Genomic DNA, 18196 nt, shown 5'->3' with positions numbered 1-18196 from the left:
CCACCCATAAGCCCAGAAAAAAAACTACATCAGAAGAACGCACTTCATAATGATTTCATTCACATTTTAATCTTCAAGTTAGCGTGACAGACAACAAATAATTTCATTAATGACAGGTGGTTGAACTATTTGTGTTATGTGCAAGATTACTCATTAGTACAAGCAAACACATTGAAGCACAATTCTCCAATGTGTAATTCAGCAAAGGTTCTAAGACACAGTATTACACATTTTAAACTAAAATACATTTATACAGTCCCTAGTGAATCATCAGTAGGAACACAATTATGCAAATAGGTCCATCACTAAAAGCAGGCGTCTGCATTCACTGCTAAATAAAGTGGCATCCTGTGCAGCAGAGCATGTGGCTGACAGCCTGCGCTGATGTGAAGGCTGGGGGGGTTTAGCAGTTTCTCTTGGTGTGAATGAGAAGGTCTCTCTGCAGGTTGACTTCCAGACTCCCAACAGTTTTGCTGCCCGGTGGGTCAGTGACCAGAGTCAGTTTGTTAAACACTCCTCGACCGAAATAGTCAGCCACAACAGAGAACCCATCATTTGAGCTGCGTAACTGAAATCCAAAGAAAGACACAAGAACTTGCTTTTACTCAAACATCCCCGGGGTGTTTAGGCGAGTGCACTGCACTGTAGTCAACTGCTTAAATAAAATCAAAATCTAACCTCATGAATAAGGCAGATCTTTAGATTTAAACAGATTATGTAAAATTATACTGAATGAAAAATAAATAATTGAACACACAACTTCTTTCTAGTCAAAGCGTACATATTGTTACCTGTCTGTTGAAGTGATCATGCAGGTCGCGTTTCTGGTCCTGAGCACGCAGCATGTCCATGACTTTGCGGTTCTCAGGAGTGCAAGTTGGACACTCAGCCTCGCTCTCAGCGTAGCTTTCGAAGCAGTGTTGGTGGAAGGAGTGGCTGCACAGGAAATGAACCGATGGCAGCTCCAGGGGGCTGTTGCACATGTTACACTTGGTCTTCTGGAATATCTTAGCACTGTGTAGAAATACAGGGGTAAAGATTTACACTCATTGGCTAATCTAGGATTTCACAAGTTTGCCACCACTCTCACCCCCTGAGCTACAGTGCTACGGAACTGATGAAAACAGGACTTGGGAATGATAAATATGTACCCTGATTGTCCTGGGGAAATTCCCATCCTTCATGTGACCCACCTGGTTTTGAGCTCCTGGATCTCGGAGCGGAGGTGAGCCGTTTCTTCACGATACAGGCGGATTTTGCATTCATCGTCCTCTATCTGCTGGCTCTCCCTCTGCAGCTTGTTGATGAGGTAGTCCTTGATGACAGAGAGAGTGGCCGTCGAGTTGTGTGCCAGGGTTTGCACCACTATGGAAGCATAACAATCAGGGATGTAATGCTGTGATTAATTCCAAATAACATTGTACTGATGCCGAGAGATCTCAAGATTTTCAGATTTTGAAGTATGATTTAAACCTCCACCAGCTTACCAAGTAATGGAGGCATCAGGTTGTTTTGGTCAATGTGTTGGAGGACCTCACTGATGTAGGCCTTGCAGTCCTCTTCCTTTCTGGCAAAGTATCCCAACGCCTGCTCCCAAAGGCAACCCTCCTGGTCCCCATAGCGCTTGCAGGCCTCCACCACTTTCCCATACTCTTCGTTCTGCATGTGGTAGTGCATAATCTGCTGGTACCTGCACACAAATGCAAACCATCCCCAATTTATCCACAGTTATGACATACATATGTTGTGTTAACATGAGTAATATGAGTAATGAAATGTTATGATTTGCTATCATTATCATTCTATCATTAACTGGCTTAATACATATTCAGACGCTGTTCTGTCTCTGTCACTTACAGTTTGCCCTTCTCATAAAGGTAGAGGACGCCTTCTTTGAAGTTGTGCATCTGGCAGAGAACCAAGGCCTTATCAAACACAGTGTTATCGCTCCTCAACAGTGACACAGCTTCCTCCTGCAGGACCTTTTTTCTCTGCAGAACATATGTATTAGAAAAAAAGAGAAGATTTGTTCCCCATTGTTAAACAAAATTTCTGCAAAGCCTTTAAATTTTCTGGAATGACATAACTACACAGTCATTTCTGTCTACAGCAAACTGTGCTGTATATGTATTATGCAAGGATTAACAGCTAGTTTTTGCGTTTTGCACTGACCGCAGGGTCCTGTTCGTGTGCCCAGTCTTGTAGCCGGAGCTCCAGCAGTGTGTCATACACACCCTGGGGAGAACGGGGCTCCACCTCGATCATGTGCTCCAGGAAGGCTTTCAGCTCACGGGGGTTGTTTGCAAAAATTGGGATGAATTCTTCGGAGTTGGCCTTGTACAAAACAAATATGAATGATCATTTATAAGAACATTTCTGACAACATATGATCACATTGATCATTTTTAGAACCAGAGGGATATTACAGAATCACGTGACCATGACAGGATTAAGTTTTTAAACAGAAGAAAACTAAAGCACTGCACACTGACCTTGTTGGCCCGACCCCTATCCAGGCTCTCTTTTTCAGCAGTGTCTCCACTGGGTTGGTAGTTGGTGCATAAACCCTTCAGGAGCAGCGTGGTGCCTTCAGGAACATGGTGCATCAGTGTTTTGCCGTAGCGCTTCATGTTGCTCTCTGCTTGTTCAAAAGGCAGACGCCCAATGTAACGCAGCCCTTCCTGATAGTTCTGGGTTTCAGAGGGAGACATAAGAAAGCCATTTTAAAGAACATGTAACATTACTGGCTTTATCTGATGAAGTGATGCTTTCTGTCATTCAGACATGTGAGAGACAGAGAGAGCGCAGCAATGAGTTATAAATGTTCTGATGGAAAGGAAGAACAGATTTTCTGTTCTCCCACAGGCTGCATTGCTGATGGAATTCAAAACTTATTTTGCCATTAAAACCTTGAAAAAATAGCATGCAGGATTTTTCTAAAAAACAATGTATAGACTCATGCAGACATGATCCCTCTCCATCGTCACTTATGACCCACAAGAAGTGTGTGTCTGCATATTTTTCTGCAGAGACTGCCTGGAATTTCCTATTATCCTGTTATGTTTTTGTGTTGGGGACGTTTATGAGCATGTACCCTCAAAGTGCACAGGTGAGGTAAGGACTTTATAAAGAGGTAACGACCAGGTGCCAAACCATCAGCAGCAAAGAGAACCAGTGTCAGGGGGGAAAAAAAGAAAGCAAATACAGCGAGGCGAAATGTCAAACATGAGTGAATCTGAGGTTGGCCTTTACTTTCACTTTTGCTGGCAAGCGTGTCTACAAACAGTAACTGACAATCTGACAAACTGTGTAGTATACCTTTAAATAATGATCATCGTCAGCGTGAGGGACACTCGCCACCATTTCTTACAGTAAACCCACAACAGTCCGATATATTCACATCAATTTCATCGTTTTACATAATTGGAAAGTGAATTCTGTTGCCTGTTTTATAATATCACACAGTGCAGTGGACTGAACAGCAGGATGAACTCTCATTTAACTCCTCTTTTCTCACAGGTTGTATGTAAAGCACCTAGCTGGATATCCATTTATTCATCCATATAGTTTGCAATGACATGAATGAGGATTCAAAATATAGGGAGAGACTGTTTGTCTAGCTATTTTTGTGGTTGTACAGGATTTATTTGAACCTCTTTTCTTTATCCCATGAAAGGAGAGCAGCTTTTTAAGTAATCTGCATTTCCATCCGCTGCTGCTATTTGAGTATGAAGAAGTAGTTAACCCTCACTGTGGGCCAGTTGCAGAATGTCATAAACTCAATCCTGTTTCATTGAGATGGAGTCAGAGGTACTTTGTTTTTGTCCTTACTTTAGTTACTAAGGTTCATTTTTAGGATAATCGTAACTTAAGGTGCTTTGTGCAACCGGTCCCTCGTGCCCTATCAGCATTACATAGGATGAGGGCTCTACAACATGCCGCAGTTAAAAGAGCGCCAGTCAAACCTCATATGGTGGAAAAAGTGATGGAAATACTGCATTTATGCTTGCACATAAAAGTGGATGAATGGAAACGATTCTAACAATTGTGCAAAGTGACTGCAGTCAGCTTATACAATCATGTAATAATTGTGACAGGCCCATACAGGTCTGAAAGTTGCTTCAGGTCACCAAGTCACTCTGCCCACCAGATGCTGCTGTGGGTGCTCAGGATGAAACACAAAGCTAATATCTGTATTTGTCAGAGAAATTGGGCATGGGCCTATACCAGATATTATTAGAAACTGTCTGAATTACTACATTTTTCTTGTTAAACTGACATCTACTGCCATTTACACTACTCACACATGTATGTATAAATTAAGCAGCTCACAAAGCTCACAGCTGCACAACTTATTTGCTGAACACTTGACAAAGTCATTAAGGATGAGCGTTGTTGAATGTCTTGATAATGGCATTTAAACTATCTACCGCACGGTTTTTACTCTATAGCTTATTTGTTTACTGCATCATAGAAATTTCTGCTGCTTTGGCTTCTAGCAGATCCTGTTCCCGTCCTGTTTATGGACATTTAGCCACAACAGATATCAGAGGTGACGTTTGATTCACGGAGTTATGACTCAGAAGAAGTGGTGTGACATTTGTAGAAAATTGTGACAGGTAAAAAAAAATTACAGCACAAATCTGGATGGTACTGTACATCCACTTGCATGTTTTTTACCTTGAGGTCTTCCAGCTGGATCTTCAGGTACCATTCATGGTGCATGTGTTTCTCAGCTAAGAAGACAGCATGGCTGTGGTAGCCGGCCTGCCGAAGAACCTTGATGGCGATCTCAACATCAAAGTGGACCTCACCTTCACTGCTCTGTTGACATTCAGAGCAGGAGAACAACGGTGTTATAATACGGTCGCATTAGTGACCTGTACATTAAGAGAGCAGGCTTTAAACTATGTATTGTACTGTTACTGAGACCCATCTGTTCTCTGATGAGAGCCACTTAATAATTTTACTAGTGTCATTGTAAAAAAGCAGTTAGATTTTACTGTGCACTTTTTCATCTGTATTTATCACCAAACCCTACATCATCTGTGTCCACTTTACTGCTCAGTCACCTTAATGAACTCTTCCAGCTTGGAGCTGTCCTTCAGCTTAGTGTAACAGTTCAGTAGCAGAGTGGTGTGGTCTGCATTGGCTAGTGACTGCCTGTGCAGGGCTTGCAGATATGCGGTCAGGTTATGGATCCTCTGCGCATCCAAGAATTTCCTGATGACATACGATGGCTCCAGTTTCCCAATGGTGCTGTGGGAAAACACAGTGATGTTTTAAGTGTGGTTTTATCAGTGGGGAGACTGACTAGCAAACCAGTCTCTGAAAGCTGAGCAATTACACAGTTCCTCGAGGATTTTGCAAACTTTTTGGAGGGATTGTTGCAGCCTGAAATGCCTGATCTCACTGCAGCTTTTGTAAAAAAAAAAACTGTGATGCATTTTGTGCTGTTTTGGGGCATTTCTTTCCAATGAATTTGTCGGAACAAGTGGGGATTGCAAAAAAAAGTTGTTGTTTTTTGTATGATTCATTAAAAATCAATGGCAAAATGAAAAATTGAAGTAAAAATGCACCATTCTGAGTTTGTGATTTATACTACACTAACATTACTACTAGCTGCAAATGTTGAATTTGTGTTCATTGTTTCAATCACAACATTATGACATCCTGAAGGAGCTGATAGAGCAGTAACATTAAGCGCCACATTAAAAAATTAACCAAGACCACAAAAATCATCATGGCAGCTTTTCTCTCTCTCTCTAACTTTGACACCTCTACATGTAATAGAAATCAAACTGCTCAAAGATGAGGCGTGTATTACAGTCCAATCTAAGACCACAACAACAGTTTAAGCCCTGGCATGTGTCAATGGATGCAATTACCGAATGTACTGCTGGATGGCACCGTCATGGTCTCCCTTGAGATAAAGGTGATCACCGTACTGTCTGAAGATCTCCGACAATCCGTCACTGTCCAGGTGCTGGCTCTTAGCCAGGTTTATGGCCATCACAAACAGGTTCTTCTTAAACAGCATCTTAAAAGACAAACAAGGAGGTGACAATCCTGTTACCTGATCCACAGTGCCACTGTCAGTGAGCTGATTTATAAGGGACTTTGGTCATTAAGCATCCAGTACAGGCAGTACCCTCTGGACTCACCTCCAGTTTGGTCTGCGTGTCTTTCTCCTGCAGAACAAACATGTTTCCATCTCTGGTCAGGATATAGAAGGAGCCCCACTCTGCCACCACATCGATGACATCATCAAACGAGGCACTGTAGGCGATGAACTTGTTGTCCAGGTCATAGATGGTCAGAAGCTGTTTGTCTGATGGAGAGCTCTCCCTGCTGCCAAACTCTGTCCTGAGGAGTAAAGTAATGCTGTCAAAATTCCCTAAACATGTGGGGATATTTAAGAAAACCTGCTGCAAACTACCATCACTGGAGCACAACAATCAACACGCAATTTAACAGTATATTTACTGAGACTAAATATGTAAATGAGCCCAGCCACAGTCAATTTTGTATAAAGTGCCACAAATGTAAAATCTGATGCTGCTTTAACATGTATTTTACATGTCTAGAAAGCAATAGAGTACAAAAGAAATGTTTCTACTGTTAAACCTGGAATAATGGTTGAAGACCAGTATGTGTTCATCATGCAAGAAGAAGGTTAATAACAGGCCTACTTAGTAAGTATTACTGGCTGCTTCAATCATATGGCAGTGAACTGGAGCCACTGTGAGCTTTCAACAGGCAGGAGACATAGATATTTAAGTGGGACGCTACTGAGGGAAACAAACAGCAACAGAGTGTCACATTGCTGTTTTCGTAGGTTGAGCTCACTGTAAAGTTACTTTATAATGCATGTTTTATTTTTTGCAGTCACTGAAGGTTTTTATTGTCTGAACCACTAAGACCTCATTGTCTCTTTGTCTCCGTCTCTCTTCCAATGTTAGGTCCTGGCAAGAGTCTCTTCCTCTGTGTCTGATAAAATAATAAGGCTGATTGTATTCAAGGTTATGGGCCGCGACTGCCAGTCAAAGTAATTTCATTCTGGTCTCAAAACTGTGCAGCCGGACGATCACATAGCACAAGCCCTTGCTGGGGTTAGGGTTAGCGTTAGCGTATGCTTGTATAAGCAACAAAAGCATTCTCCTCAGTTGCTCTTTTTAAAAAAACAGTCTTCAAGCCTAATGAAAGTATATACATGCAGTATATACATTTAATCGGGTCATCGATAAAATGTAAGTAATTATATATATTGGAACTGAGGGGAGCCACCACAATCAGTGTATGCCACTAGAACCGTTCTTGGAAAAATCAGGGCGATTGTACACCTGTTTTTCCCAGACATTTAATTTCAGACATCGTTTCCTCTGCGGCAGTGGTCAGTCAGCAGTAATAAATCAGGAGCAGCTAAGGTGGCCTTGAGAGCTCAGGGTACTGCAAACTAAGAAACATCTTCAACAATCTGAGAAAAATAGCGCAAATAGAGAAAACACAACCAAATATAGTAAACTGCTACAACACTACAAAGTGATGCACAAGATATGACATGTTATTCAGCATACCAGAAGAAGGTTTAATACGCACCAGTACATAGTATGTCAATGCAGTTTGACAAAAATACCTGGGTGTCAAACTGCATCCAGCTGTATTGCATCTTGCAGTATGCAAGCCAGCATAGATTTCTGGTTATTCTGACCCACAATCCTCTGCGCAGTGCAAGATACATTACATCAACTGAGTTGCAGACAGATGACAGCTCATTGACAGCTGACACAAACTGCAATAACTATTCAACCAATCAATAAATCAATCAATCAATCAATCAATCAATAGCAAACAATCTACAATTTATGCAGTTAAAACTTAAAACTACATACATTGCAAAGTAACGACAGCAGAGCTCTCCAGGTTGACCTTCCATCTCTGGGGAGCTTGGCGACTGGCATTTTGTCGTGTCTCCAAGGAAACCAACATTAAGGTCTGCTGTGCTTCAAATCGTATACTTTTCTTTTTACTTCAAATTTCGCTCTATGGACTGTGACGAGTATATGAGCAAGAGAATCAAAGTTATAGGCCCAATCATGACAAAGGAGTATGTCCCAATTGTATGCATACTCCGTGCAACAGTATGTACTTTGTAGAGGCAATTGCGGTATGTACTGAAAGTAAAAGTATGTGATCTGGAACACAGCCCTAGCATTAGTCTTTTGCTTATGATTAACCTGCCAATTTCAACAATCAGACAAAAAACACACAACTAACTGTGAAATATGCGAATGTTTTGTTAGCTGGCTATAAGGTCAACAGTTACTTTCAGAGCCCGTAGAGGGGACAAGCAAGATTAACTACTGATGGGTTTTGCTGATATGAATGATAAAATTAAACCTTTCACTTTGCTTGATTTGTTTATCAGTTAACACTTAAGTAACAGCTATATACATTTTAAAATGTAAATTTTAAAACACAATTAAAGCCATCAAATTACAACTTATTTTGTTTTGAACCATTAATTAAACAAATTGCAATTTATTTTCGTCCTGTGACTTGGTTACAATACTGTAAGTAACTTTATGTTATAGCCAGCTAACATAACATTAGTCTGTTTCACGATTAATGGCGTGTATTTCATCAGATTATTTGAATTTGCAGGCTAATAAGACACAAAAGGCTAGCACAACATTAACAGCAGAAATCTACAATGTTTGAATCATGTGATCAAAAAGATTAAAGTAAACCAAAACAACTACATTTTAGCTCATTTTTCCAACATCACTGATGGATAGCCGACTTCAATAAGCCAAAAACATGGCAATAAGTGTGTCCCGGCCATGTGCATCACTTTTTAATGTCCCCTGGAAACAGTTTCCATTTTGTGCGTGCTATGTGCAGAATATATATCTATTTGGTTGTGCTTTCTATATTTGCATTTTTTTTATGTGCAGTGTGTTGAGCTCTCGGGCCACCATATACAACAGTTATTTGTATAGATTTCAGGGGCCCAAACCTAAAAACTTTATAAGCAGGCAGAAACTTCTCTTGAGAGCTAGGCCTAAAGAAGGGTTGGAAATCCTTACTAAGTACACCCCTTGATCTTTGGGAAGCATTTCTGTATATATTTTACTTTCAACTGAAAATATTACCCGTGAGCATCTAAAGTGGCACAACCATAGGCTTGTCAATGAACTCGCTTTGCTACCATTTTATCCCCCAATGATCAGTACATCTTTATCCAAGTTATTCAGTGTTGTCCTTACTTGTTGGGAGACTTTGCGTCTCTGACGAGTAAAAACAGATATCCACGGTGCCAGTGGGCCAATAGCTTGTGTCCATCGAAGGCAAAGCAGGGCCCTCGTTCATCAGGCTGGTACAGGTACACGCATTCATCACCAGCCACAATGAACTGGGAGTCCTGGGAGGGATCTGCCAGGGAGGAGCAGCGCAACGCACAGCCATGTGTATCCAGCTCTACTTTAGGATACTCCTTGATGGACAGGGTGTAGCACTGAGCAGGGGGAGATAAGGAGGGAGTGGAGAGAAGGTCAGAACAGCAGCCTCTAGAGCAGAGTCATAGAAAAACCTCACAACGTCAGCTAAGGACTCAACAGTAAGGTCATCTTCAGGTTGAGACAATGATACATCATTAGTTTCTCTTTAAAACATTCTGTATACACTGACAAATGATGGTTAAGCTGAAAGCAAGGCAGTGTGAGAGGGTTTGTTTTGTCTGGGAGTGACCACACTTACATGGACTTTCTCCAGAGTGGCAACAAACAAATGTGTGACCTTTGCCACTTGGCGGAAAGCAAGGCCTGTGACTGGGCTGGTTCCCTCATGCAGAGTCAGAGTTTTACTGTGACGATCTCTGGTGATGTCACCTTTGGTCAAAACCACACTGCCATCTGTGAAACCTGTCGAGCAACACAACAACAAATTACAAAGTAGGAGGAGAAAACTCTGCTAGCCAAGCGGTGACTGCAGGGTCAACTGGCAGAATGCAGACCCTGTCTTTGTGTCTTACCAATAGCCATGAAGTTGAGGTTTTCATGTACACCGAGACAAGACACTTCAGTCGGTTTGTTGCCAGGAATTGCGGGGAAAATCCTAGTGCACAGAGGATTTCCACTGTCCCTCTTGTCAAGGTTCCACACCTTTACCTGAAAAACGAGTACCGATTCAGTTTAGTGGTGGTCCATTAAAGTCATAACACAACTGTTCTGTATTTAACCATCACTGGAAAACTTCTCACTTACTAGAGGGTTTATTCCATGTTCATCCTGCCCCACTGACACAAGAATGCTGTGCTGCTTCAGCTGGTAGAGATGAGTTACCCGCAACTTGTAGGCCTGAAAAGACGTCAGCTGCAGGGAGCGTGTCATTAGCCAGATCTTGCCATCCATATGTAACATTTAGGAGGTTAAGGACAATTGAGTGAAGCTATAGCGAGAGATGCAGTGAGCAGGGCATGTATGCCATGTGTGACAGTTCAACATTGGGCATTCCTGTAGTAGTATCAGAATATGGAAACTGAAGCTGGACCATCAATCACTGAAGACTTTACTGTTAATTTTCCATTCATATAGAATAGTACGTCTGTGAGGCATTGTTATACAGACTTGTAGCTGAGATTTTTATACTCATCAACACATGAATGGCTGGATTGTGCAGAGAGAGAACATATCCTTTGCATCTGCGTGAAAAGTACTTTTTGTTTATGCACTGCAAACACTAATTATTGCTGTAATGATACAGCTACACCATGATTGAAACCTTGGGCATAAAGACCTTTTTCACAGCAGACATTTTGACTTGTCATTGTAGGAAAAGCACAGGTGAAATTGATAACATTAATGATAGCTCAGTTCCATTAAGTGGGCCAGTGAGCTATTCCAGTGAGCCAGCATGCACAGTGCCAGGACCTGCGCTAAATGGAATGCAGCTATCATTAATGTTATTAAATACACCTGTGCTTTCCCTACTGTGACATGTCAAAATGTCTGCCGTGAAAAAAACCACCGATAAACCCATCAGTTCTGTTGTTATACCAACAGCAGTCATTAAGCCTGTAGCTATTCAGTGTGAATAAAATGGACAAAAACAGAAAGTAGCTCGCAGTGACTCATTAAGTCTAACGTTGAATAATGTTCAGTGGTATTGGCCGAGAGTAACTGAGAGTTTATTAAACAGTGTTTGGTGTGACGCTGTTTCCAGTACCACAAAACGAAACATAGCCTGGCTGTACCGTTCAGTCTAAAGCTCACTGGTTCGTTTTACTGTTAAGGTTAAGTTATTTATTTCCAACACAGTCGCCAAATTACCTCATTTCGAGGTTTGCTTCCTCAATAGCTGAGTCGTAGCTAGCATCAGCTGTCAGCTACCCACAACAACATTAGCTGAGCTAGCTAACTGGTGCAGTTAAAGGATATCTCCCAGAACAACATGACCCCGGCCGGAGTCACAAGCTGATATTCCGCTTGGGACAGCAAAGTTTTTCCCATTATCCACAGGATCCTTCACCGTGTCTTTATCAAAGAAGACAAATTTCCTCCACTGTAAGAACGCTGCCATTTTGTTAGCGTTAGCAAAGTAGCTTCAGCAGGGCGTTGTCATGTGACACAGAGGTCACGTGGGCTAACCGGTAGCAACTGCGACTGACCCATGCGTCTCATACATGTAGCCATAGACATGTAGCTTAATGTATTAGCATTTTGTCTCTCTACTTACCTCAGCTTGTCAACACATATTCCCACAATTTAAATACATAGCATTATACAGGAAATAACCTTCTTTTGACTTGAGATTGCACAGCACAGATTTGCTAAATGTAAATAAATGTCAGTAATGTTAGAGAACATAATTTAGACATAACTGGAATAACTGGTGCACTGTATAAGTGTCCATGGTTCAAATATTAAGTGTCCTTAAAAGTGTGATGGAAACCAAACAAGATACAAAAATTCTTTTGATAATGCTTTTTACCCTTGTGGTATTGTATGGTTGCTTAGTGAAAAATGAGTAAGGACAACGGTTGAATAAAAGGGTAGAAGATTCAGCATCAGAATTTAATCGCTAGCAGTGTTAAGAAAGGTTTGAAAATGCATTTAGATCTCTGTCTTCAATTTAATTACTGCACAAAAATAAAAATATAATATTATGTATAGTAGACTGTTATCTATGTTTTTAGGTAGAAAGGAGGACAGTAGAGGGGTCTTTGACTCGTGACTTGAACGTTTCCAAAATCCAGGCTCCAAGTCCCGATTTAATATTTTTAAGAGTTTTTCTGGGTTTCCTTGAGAAAGATTGAAAGACCAGTACAGGCTCCTGCCAACAGTCTAACTTTTTAAGGTTTACTTCGCCCTTTTAATGTCATTACACACCTACTGTGTTATACGTCTGGTATGACTGGATTCTTTATGTAGGCTCCTCATCACCTCCTCTTCTGTGTCTGACCTTGAACTCTTTAACCTTTTATAGTTATTGCAATAGTTACACAAAGACCACCAGAGCATCCAGTGGGGGAGTTCATCATAGCAAATAAGAGAAATGTCAGACACATCCCACTCTCAACACTTCCACCCATTCACAGCTCAGACATTTCCCTGAGGTGGGGGAACCTAATGGGTGATAGTTTCACTTTAGTGGGACCGCCACTGGCAGCAACTGAAGCCTATAGTATAGTACAGTGTACTATAGTAAGGCATAGTGTAGTGTAGTCTCTTATAGTTTAGTGTTGTGGAGTGTATGTAGCATAGCGTAGTGTAGTATACTTTACTGTAGTATAGTAGCCTATAGTATAGTATAGTATAGTATAGTATAGTATAGTATAGTATAGTATAATATAGTTATCAGGTGTAGTTGGATGTGGTGTAGTGTAAGTTGTAAATTTGGGTTGTCGCAACAGCTTATTCAAATGTAACAGCCTACATGTAAATAAGAATAAGAGCTGCAACGATTAATCGTTTAATCAATTAGTTGTCAACTACTTTGATAATCCATTATTTTGAATATTTTTTTTAAAAGGAAAAAGGCAAGATTCTCTGACTTCAGCTTCTTAAAATGTGAATATTATCTCAATTCTTTACCTGCTGTAACTGAATACATTTTGGTTGTGGACAAAACAAGACTTTTGAGGTCATCACCTTGGGCTTTGGGAGACACTGATCAACTTTTTTTTTTTTTACCATTTTGTGGACTAAAAAACTAATTGGTTAATTGAGAAAATCAACAGATTAAGCTACAATGAAAATAATTACTTGCGGCCCTAATAAGAAATAAAAATAAGAATAACTGACTGTTTATATTATGTAACATTTTCTTAAGGGATTGAAATCATATTACTTTTTTTTATTTTGTTAAGAATGTGAATGTGAATCTGTTGTGGGAGATTTGTTCTACCATCCAAGGACTTAATTTACACTACAACATAACCCTGTGAGGAAATACCGACCCATGTCCAGTCCAACTGTAGATGCATATTACTGTTCAATGAGAGTAACAGTGTGTTTAACAAAGCAGCAGGAACAACACATCTTTTCACACAGATGCAATAGATGTTATTTTAATAGGTGTTCAAGAAGTAATAGTTGCGTCAGCAGAAAGTGTAAAAGGAATAATAGTTGCATCAGCAAACAGTGTTATGACATAGGAGTTTTGTTGTGGGGTGGGGTGGGCTAGGGAGGCTGGGTGGGTGGGTGGGCGGGTGGCTGAGGGATCCCTCACTAAGCAGGGGTTCCAGTAAGGCAAGGCTGCATTTAACCACTGGGCTGTAACAATAAAAAAAAAAACACATCTGTCATGATGATTACTAGTAACATAAATTAGATTAAGCTCATGTTGTACAAACTATCAGAGGAAAGAGACTTAAAGATCTGGCATAACCTCTTCTTCACACAAAACAAACAAAAGGAAGCCATGATCTACATTCCAGTAAAGGGTAGATTATCTTATACACGTTCATGTATAAATGGATGCATATTCAGTTGTATATTTTATTGTTTTTTATTCAACTAAACCTATAAAAAGGAACAGTAATAAATAAGTTGAAACTCAAGCATTCAATTGTTCTATCTGATTGCAGGAGCGTCCTTGTTTTAAAAACTGTCCTGATCAGACTTTCACTTTTACTGCAAAGGAAAAAAAAAAAAGAAGTAGCAAACCAGGGAGAGCTATTGTCCCACCACTCAAAATGCAACAATCTCTCAGTTATCAGTCTCATGGATGCTCACATGGTACAGTAAGTCCTTTGGACTTAAAACCTCCACACATTTCCTCTGAGTTCGCAGCACAGCAGCTATCCTGTCATGAGAACTGTTGGTTGTAACGAACTATGCACCTAAGGAACAGTATACCATCATAGCATACATACAGTACAATCAAGACTGAATTAGAAAAATACAGGTACAAAATGATTACATTCAAGAAGACAGTACTAGCACAAAAGGGTATTATAGTCATTTAGGTAACTAATATAGGAATTTCAACTTTATAGAAGCATTTTCTAGATAGAAAAAGTGAGGGGATGGGGGAATATTATGGCTGTTTGGTAGATGTGTGGATTTGTTATTGACTGGATTCTCGCATATATCATAGTTAAAATGCATAATTTCCATAGAGTGGGTAAAAATTATATATTTTCTTCAAAGACCGTGATCATTTTGGTTTGGGTCATAAGGTGCAAATACTGTATAGTAAAAGAGGCATTGAGTGGTGCCCTTTTGTTGCACTTCATTCCAACTCTGGGCTCAAACATCATGGAAATCCCATTTGATACACAGGATGAATTGTGCTGATATTGTTACCTGAAGATTTATACACCTAGGAAATGCAGTGCAACTGTTATGACAGCTTTCTTTAAAAAAGAAGAAGAAAAAAAAAAGGACAGGATTTCCATTTGAATATACTTTTCCCTTTTCTTTGGCAAATGTCAATAAACTCACTTGCTATAAGCAAATATATCTATATTTGGGGGGAAGACAATTTCTTTGTCTTTGCAAAGAACTACACTGACGTCAACCAGTGGAAGAACTATACAGTTTACTGCTGGGATGACATCATCTACTTTTTTCTCATAACTGAAAAAATAGATATACCATTTATTTTAAGGATTATTGTAAAGCATAATGTGGTTCCCTTAAGCTTAACTGGGAAACATTTGCAGTTAGTTTAATAGATATTAAGGACAAATTTAGAGAGGAATTATAGATTTGTTGCATGTACTGTACTGTTTGCACACAAGGGCCTACAGAAGCAAAACATTATTACCATGTAACAATGCCTTGATATAGGAAAATCCTCTATTTCAAGACACGAGTTCTCTAAGACCCATTCATTTCTTATTTGTCTGTCCTGTCATCAAGTGTCCAAAAGTACTCGGAACACATCTTAACACATATCCAAGAAATGGTGTTGCAGTCGCAGTCAGATGCACACCTCCAGAGGTGAAAAGACAAGCTCATTGTCTAGAGACTGTGCATTTTATCTCAGTGCCCGTTTGCTTAGCAGGTAAGCATGGATGCATTCATCGTCTATGAGCTTGATCTTTTTTTTTGACAACATTCTTAATCCAGTAAACTTGACCTCAGGAGAAAGCATAAAGAGGACCTAGTTAAAAGCGCATCATAAACTCACACATTTTGACAGAAGGACAATTAAATAGAAAACAAAGAGCTATAAAAGTTAGAAATGTGAATCTAAAACGTGATAAATTAAGTATTGGTCTACACAGAGGAATAAAAGGCTGCTAGGTAAGGAGGCGAGGGGTATTGCTGGGGAGTCTGCGTAGCTCTCAGTTACCCTCTGTGCCTGTGGCAGCTCTTCCAGGTTCCACCAACCCTCGGGAAGACAACAAACCTGCAGCTTTACTGCATCCTTCCTGATTTATCCTCACTTCTACAGCTGATCGACTGTAAACAAAAGTATGGCCAAGACAGAGGCGTGGAAATGGAATGATTCTGACCAAACATTAACAAAACAAAGCCAAAAATAAAGAACACAAAGTTGCCTCTAAATATAAATACTTCTAAAGATCAAAACATTGATTACATGTGACCTCCGAGTAGACCATTACTTGGCAATAAAATCTCAAAAGGCCGATAGGAAAATAATGGGGGAACTGTTATTAAATGCCTTGTCTCCATTGGCACTGTGAGGAACCAGAGTAGAATAGCGTGGTCTGATTATGACACGTTAAATCAATATTTTGTTTCTGCACTAAATCAGAAAAAAAACCACTTGCTTTTTTTCTCATTTTATGAGAAGCAGTATAAAACAATTTCATGAAACAAATATTCCACTTTGACTTATAACTTCCGATCTTTTACACTGGAGCGTGTGGTTGGCTTTAGCCAGGTCCTGAGGACAGTGAAGACACTACTGAGAGGGTATGGTTTAAGAACACTGTGACTTGTGGAGACAAGGCATTTCATTACTCTTCTGAGAGCAACTCAAACTTCAGCTACAAATTAGTGCAGTGTTTATGTGATTTAAAACAAAAACCTATTCCACGAAATAAGTCGCACACAAGGAATTAACCTTTCTAATTGCTACGCAAACTGCAATAAGATCAAGTATTGACAAAACTGCATTTCACTATTCAAAAAAATGTTTACACTGACTTTAGGACTGTGATGGCATTGAGCAAGAAGCTGGTTCTAGGTCTGGGTGGGGTGGAGGGTCTATGTGGGAGGGTTAAGGCTATATTTGAATCACTTTCACACAACCTCCCAATCACACGAAGAAGCTTTTAAGCTGCCCTGCTGTCTCATAAGCCTGACAGGGACACTGTGAACCTACCACTAAAAGATAAGCAGGACAAACAAACACCCTCAGCTATAGTCAACTCTAGATGCAAAGGTATGCACAGGTCTACTCTTACACATTCAGTCTAACGTGATTATTTGTAGCTACCACATACTGTTTTACAGTAGCATCATAACTTACATATCAAATACTAAACCATGATTTCTCCATAGTTTGAGCACACCAGATTAGTGTACCACAGGAAAACATTAAGCAAGTAGTTGGTGATGGAAGTCTATCCATGATGATCATTTACCCTGGTTGAAGTCATTTTGGGTTGAAGCTGGAAGGAATGGAAGGGATAAGAACTATTCAAATACAGAGGTATTCTACCAGAGGTGGAGGGAACTCTTCAGTAGGCGTGTGTGTGAGGTAAAAAGGTGACAGAAAGCTGTGTTCGTCTAGAAAACGAATGCAGTGTTGGGTTGTTTTGCCCTACCTAAAATGCTATTTTTTAAATCGCAAGATGGCCTTAAAAACGGCCTCTATTAGACAAAACGGTGTACAATAAACCCATGACAACCATCTCTATAAGGGAAGCCATGCACTGGGGGACAGCTTGATTCTTCCACAGGCCCAAACAGAGAGCATCTAAAGGGGGGCAGGAGGAGTTCAGAAAGGCATCCTCCCTCAAACCAAAGGAAGGCTTCTGGGGAAAACACTGAGATAGCGAGGACCAGGGAGGAGGAGGAGGGGGCCTCTTTCCCCCACCATGAACCCGAGCTCAAGCAAATTCACCACAAGGGTAAGGTGGAGTCCGTCCAAAGCTTCCTGATCAAGTCTCCCTTCAGTGTAGGGTTACCACTGAGGAAAGTAAAGCTCCACTGCCAATGTCCATGTTGTGGCTTCTCATAACAGCAGCAGAGTTTCACTGATCAGCGCAGGAGATGAGGACTGGAGTCTGGGCAAGCTCTTTCTTCTGATTTTCAGCCAAGCCTCTCTGGCCTCTGAAACAGGACATTAAAGAAAACGTAAGAGTTTGTTCATACTTTTTCAAATAGCATGTGATTTTGAAATGATTTTCAAAGCATGTAGGGAATCTGCTTTGAAGTTCTATGCCTGCTGTCTGATCCAACAGAGTTGAGATGCAGTGTAAAGGTGCTACTTTGTAGGAGTAAAAAGAATTTCACACTGAGGGCTTGAAGTCCCACTGTCAGACATCATAAATGGACATGTAACATATCAACAGGGTCAGCAGTCATATTGAGGGACCTGAAAAAAATGTGAAAATACTACAGCTGTCCACACTGTGTCATCAAAGAGCTATACTGTGATGAAATAAAAGGTGCAGGGAATGGTAAGATTCCCTTTACATTTAGTAAGATGCCAAAAAACATATCACCAAAGCAAAGTAGTGCATGACAATGAGGGGCAATAAAGTCACTGT

At 40.4% G+C, this 18196-nt stretch overlaps 2 protein-coding genes across 8 annotated transcripts in view; both read right to left on the bottom strand.

Annotated features, from left to right (window-relative positions):
- Positions 1 to 49: 49 nt before the first annotated feature.
- Positions 50 to 11618, bottom strand: vps11 (VPS11 core subunit of CORVET and HOPS complexes). Its single transcript, XM_050041208.1, has 16 exons — positions 11439 to 11618; positions 10266 to 10414; positions 10034 to 10169; positions 9760 to 9923; positions 9270 to 9517; positions 6165 to 6366; positions 5889 to 6040; positions 5073 to 5259; positions 4681 to 4824; positions 2493 to 2690; positions 2173 to 2334; positions 1858 to 1991; positions 1488 to 1690; positions 1194 to 1365; positions 792 to 1014; positions 50 to 568 (listed from the first exon to the last, which is right to left on the bottom strand). Exons 1-16 carry the CDS (start codon positions 11578 to 11580, stop codon positions 404 to 406), a joined length of 2781 nt encoding a protein of 926 aa, XP_049897165.1. The 5' UTR covers positions 11581 to 11618; the 3' UTR covers positions 50 to 403.
- A 1921-nt stretch (positions 11619 to 13539) lies between these two features.
- LOC126387979 (HMG box transcription factor BBX) overlaps positions 13540 to 18196 on the bottom strand; it is a 31469-nt gene continuing 26812 nt past the window's right edge. For 6 of the 7 annotated variants that reach the window (XM_050040815.1, XM_050040818.1, XM_050040814.1 and 3 more), the window contains one exon: positions 13540 to 17756. In XM_050040815.1, the coding sequence (XP_049896772.1) occupies positions 17678 to 17756 (79 nt within the window). In that variant the 3' untranslated portion in view covers positions 13540 to 17677. The remainder of the gene's footprint in view (positions 17757 to 18196) is intronic. The other variant, XR_007569712.1, reaches the window with a different exon arrangement.

The sequence above is a fragment of the Epinephelus moara genome, chromosome 3 (assembly GCF_006386435.1).
Source record: "Epinephelus moara isolate mb chromosome 3, YSFRI_EMoa_1.0, whole genome shotgun sequence".
NCBI classification, from domain to species: Eukaryota; Metazoa; Chordata; class Actinopteri; order Perciformes; family Serranidae; genus Epinephelus; species Epinephelus moara.
This window is presented reverse-complemented; position numbering and strand designations above follow the sequence as displayed.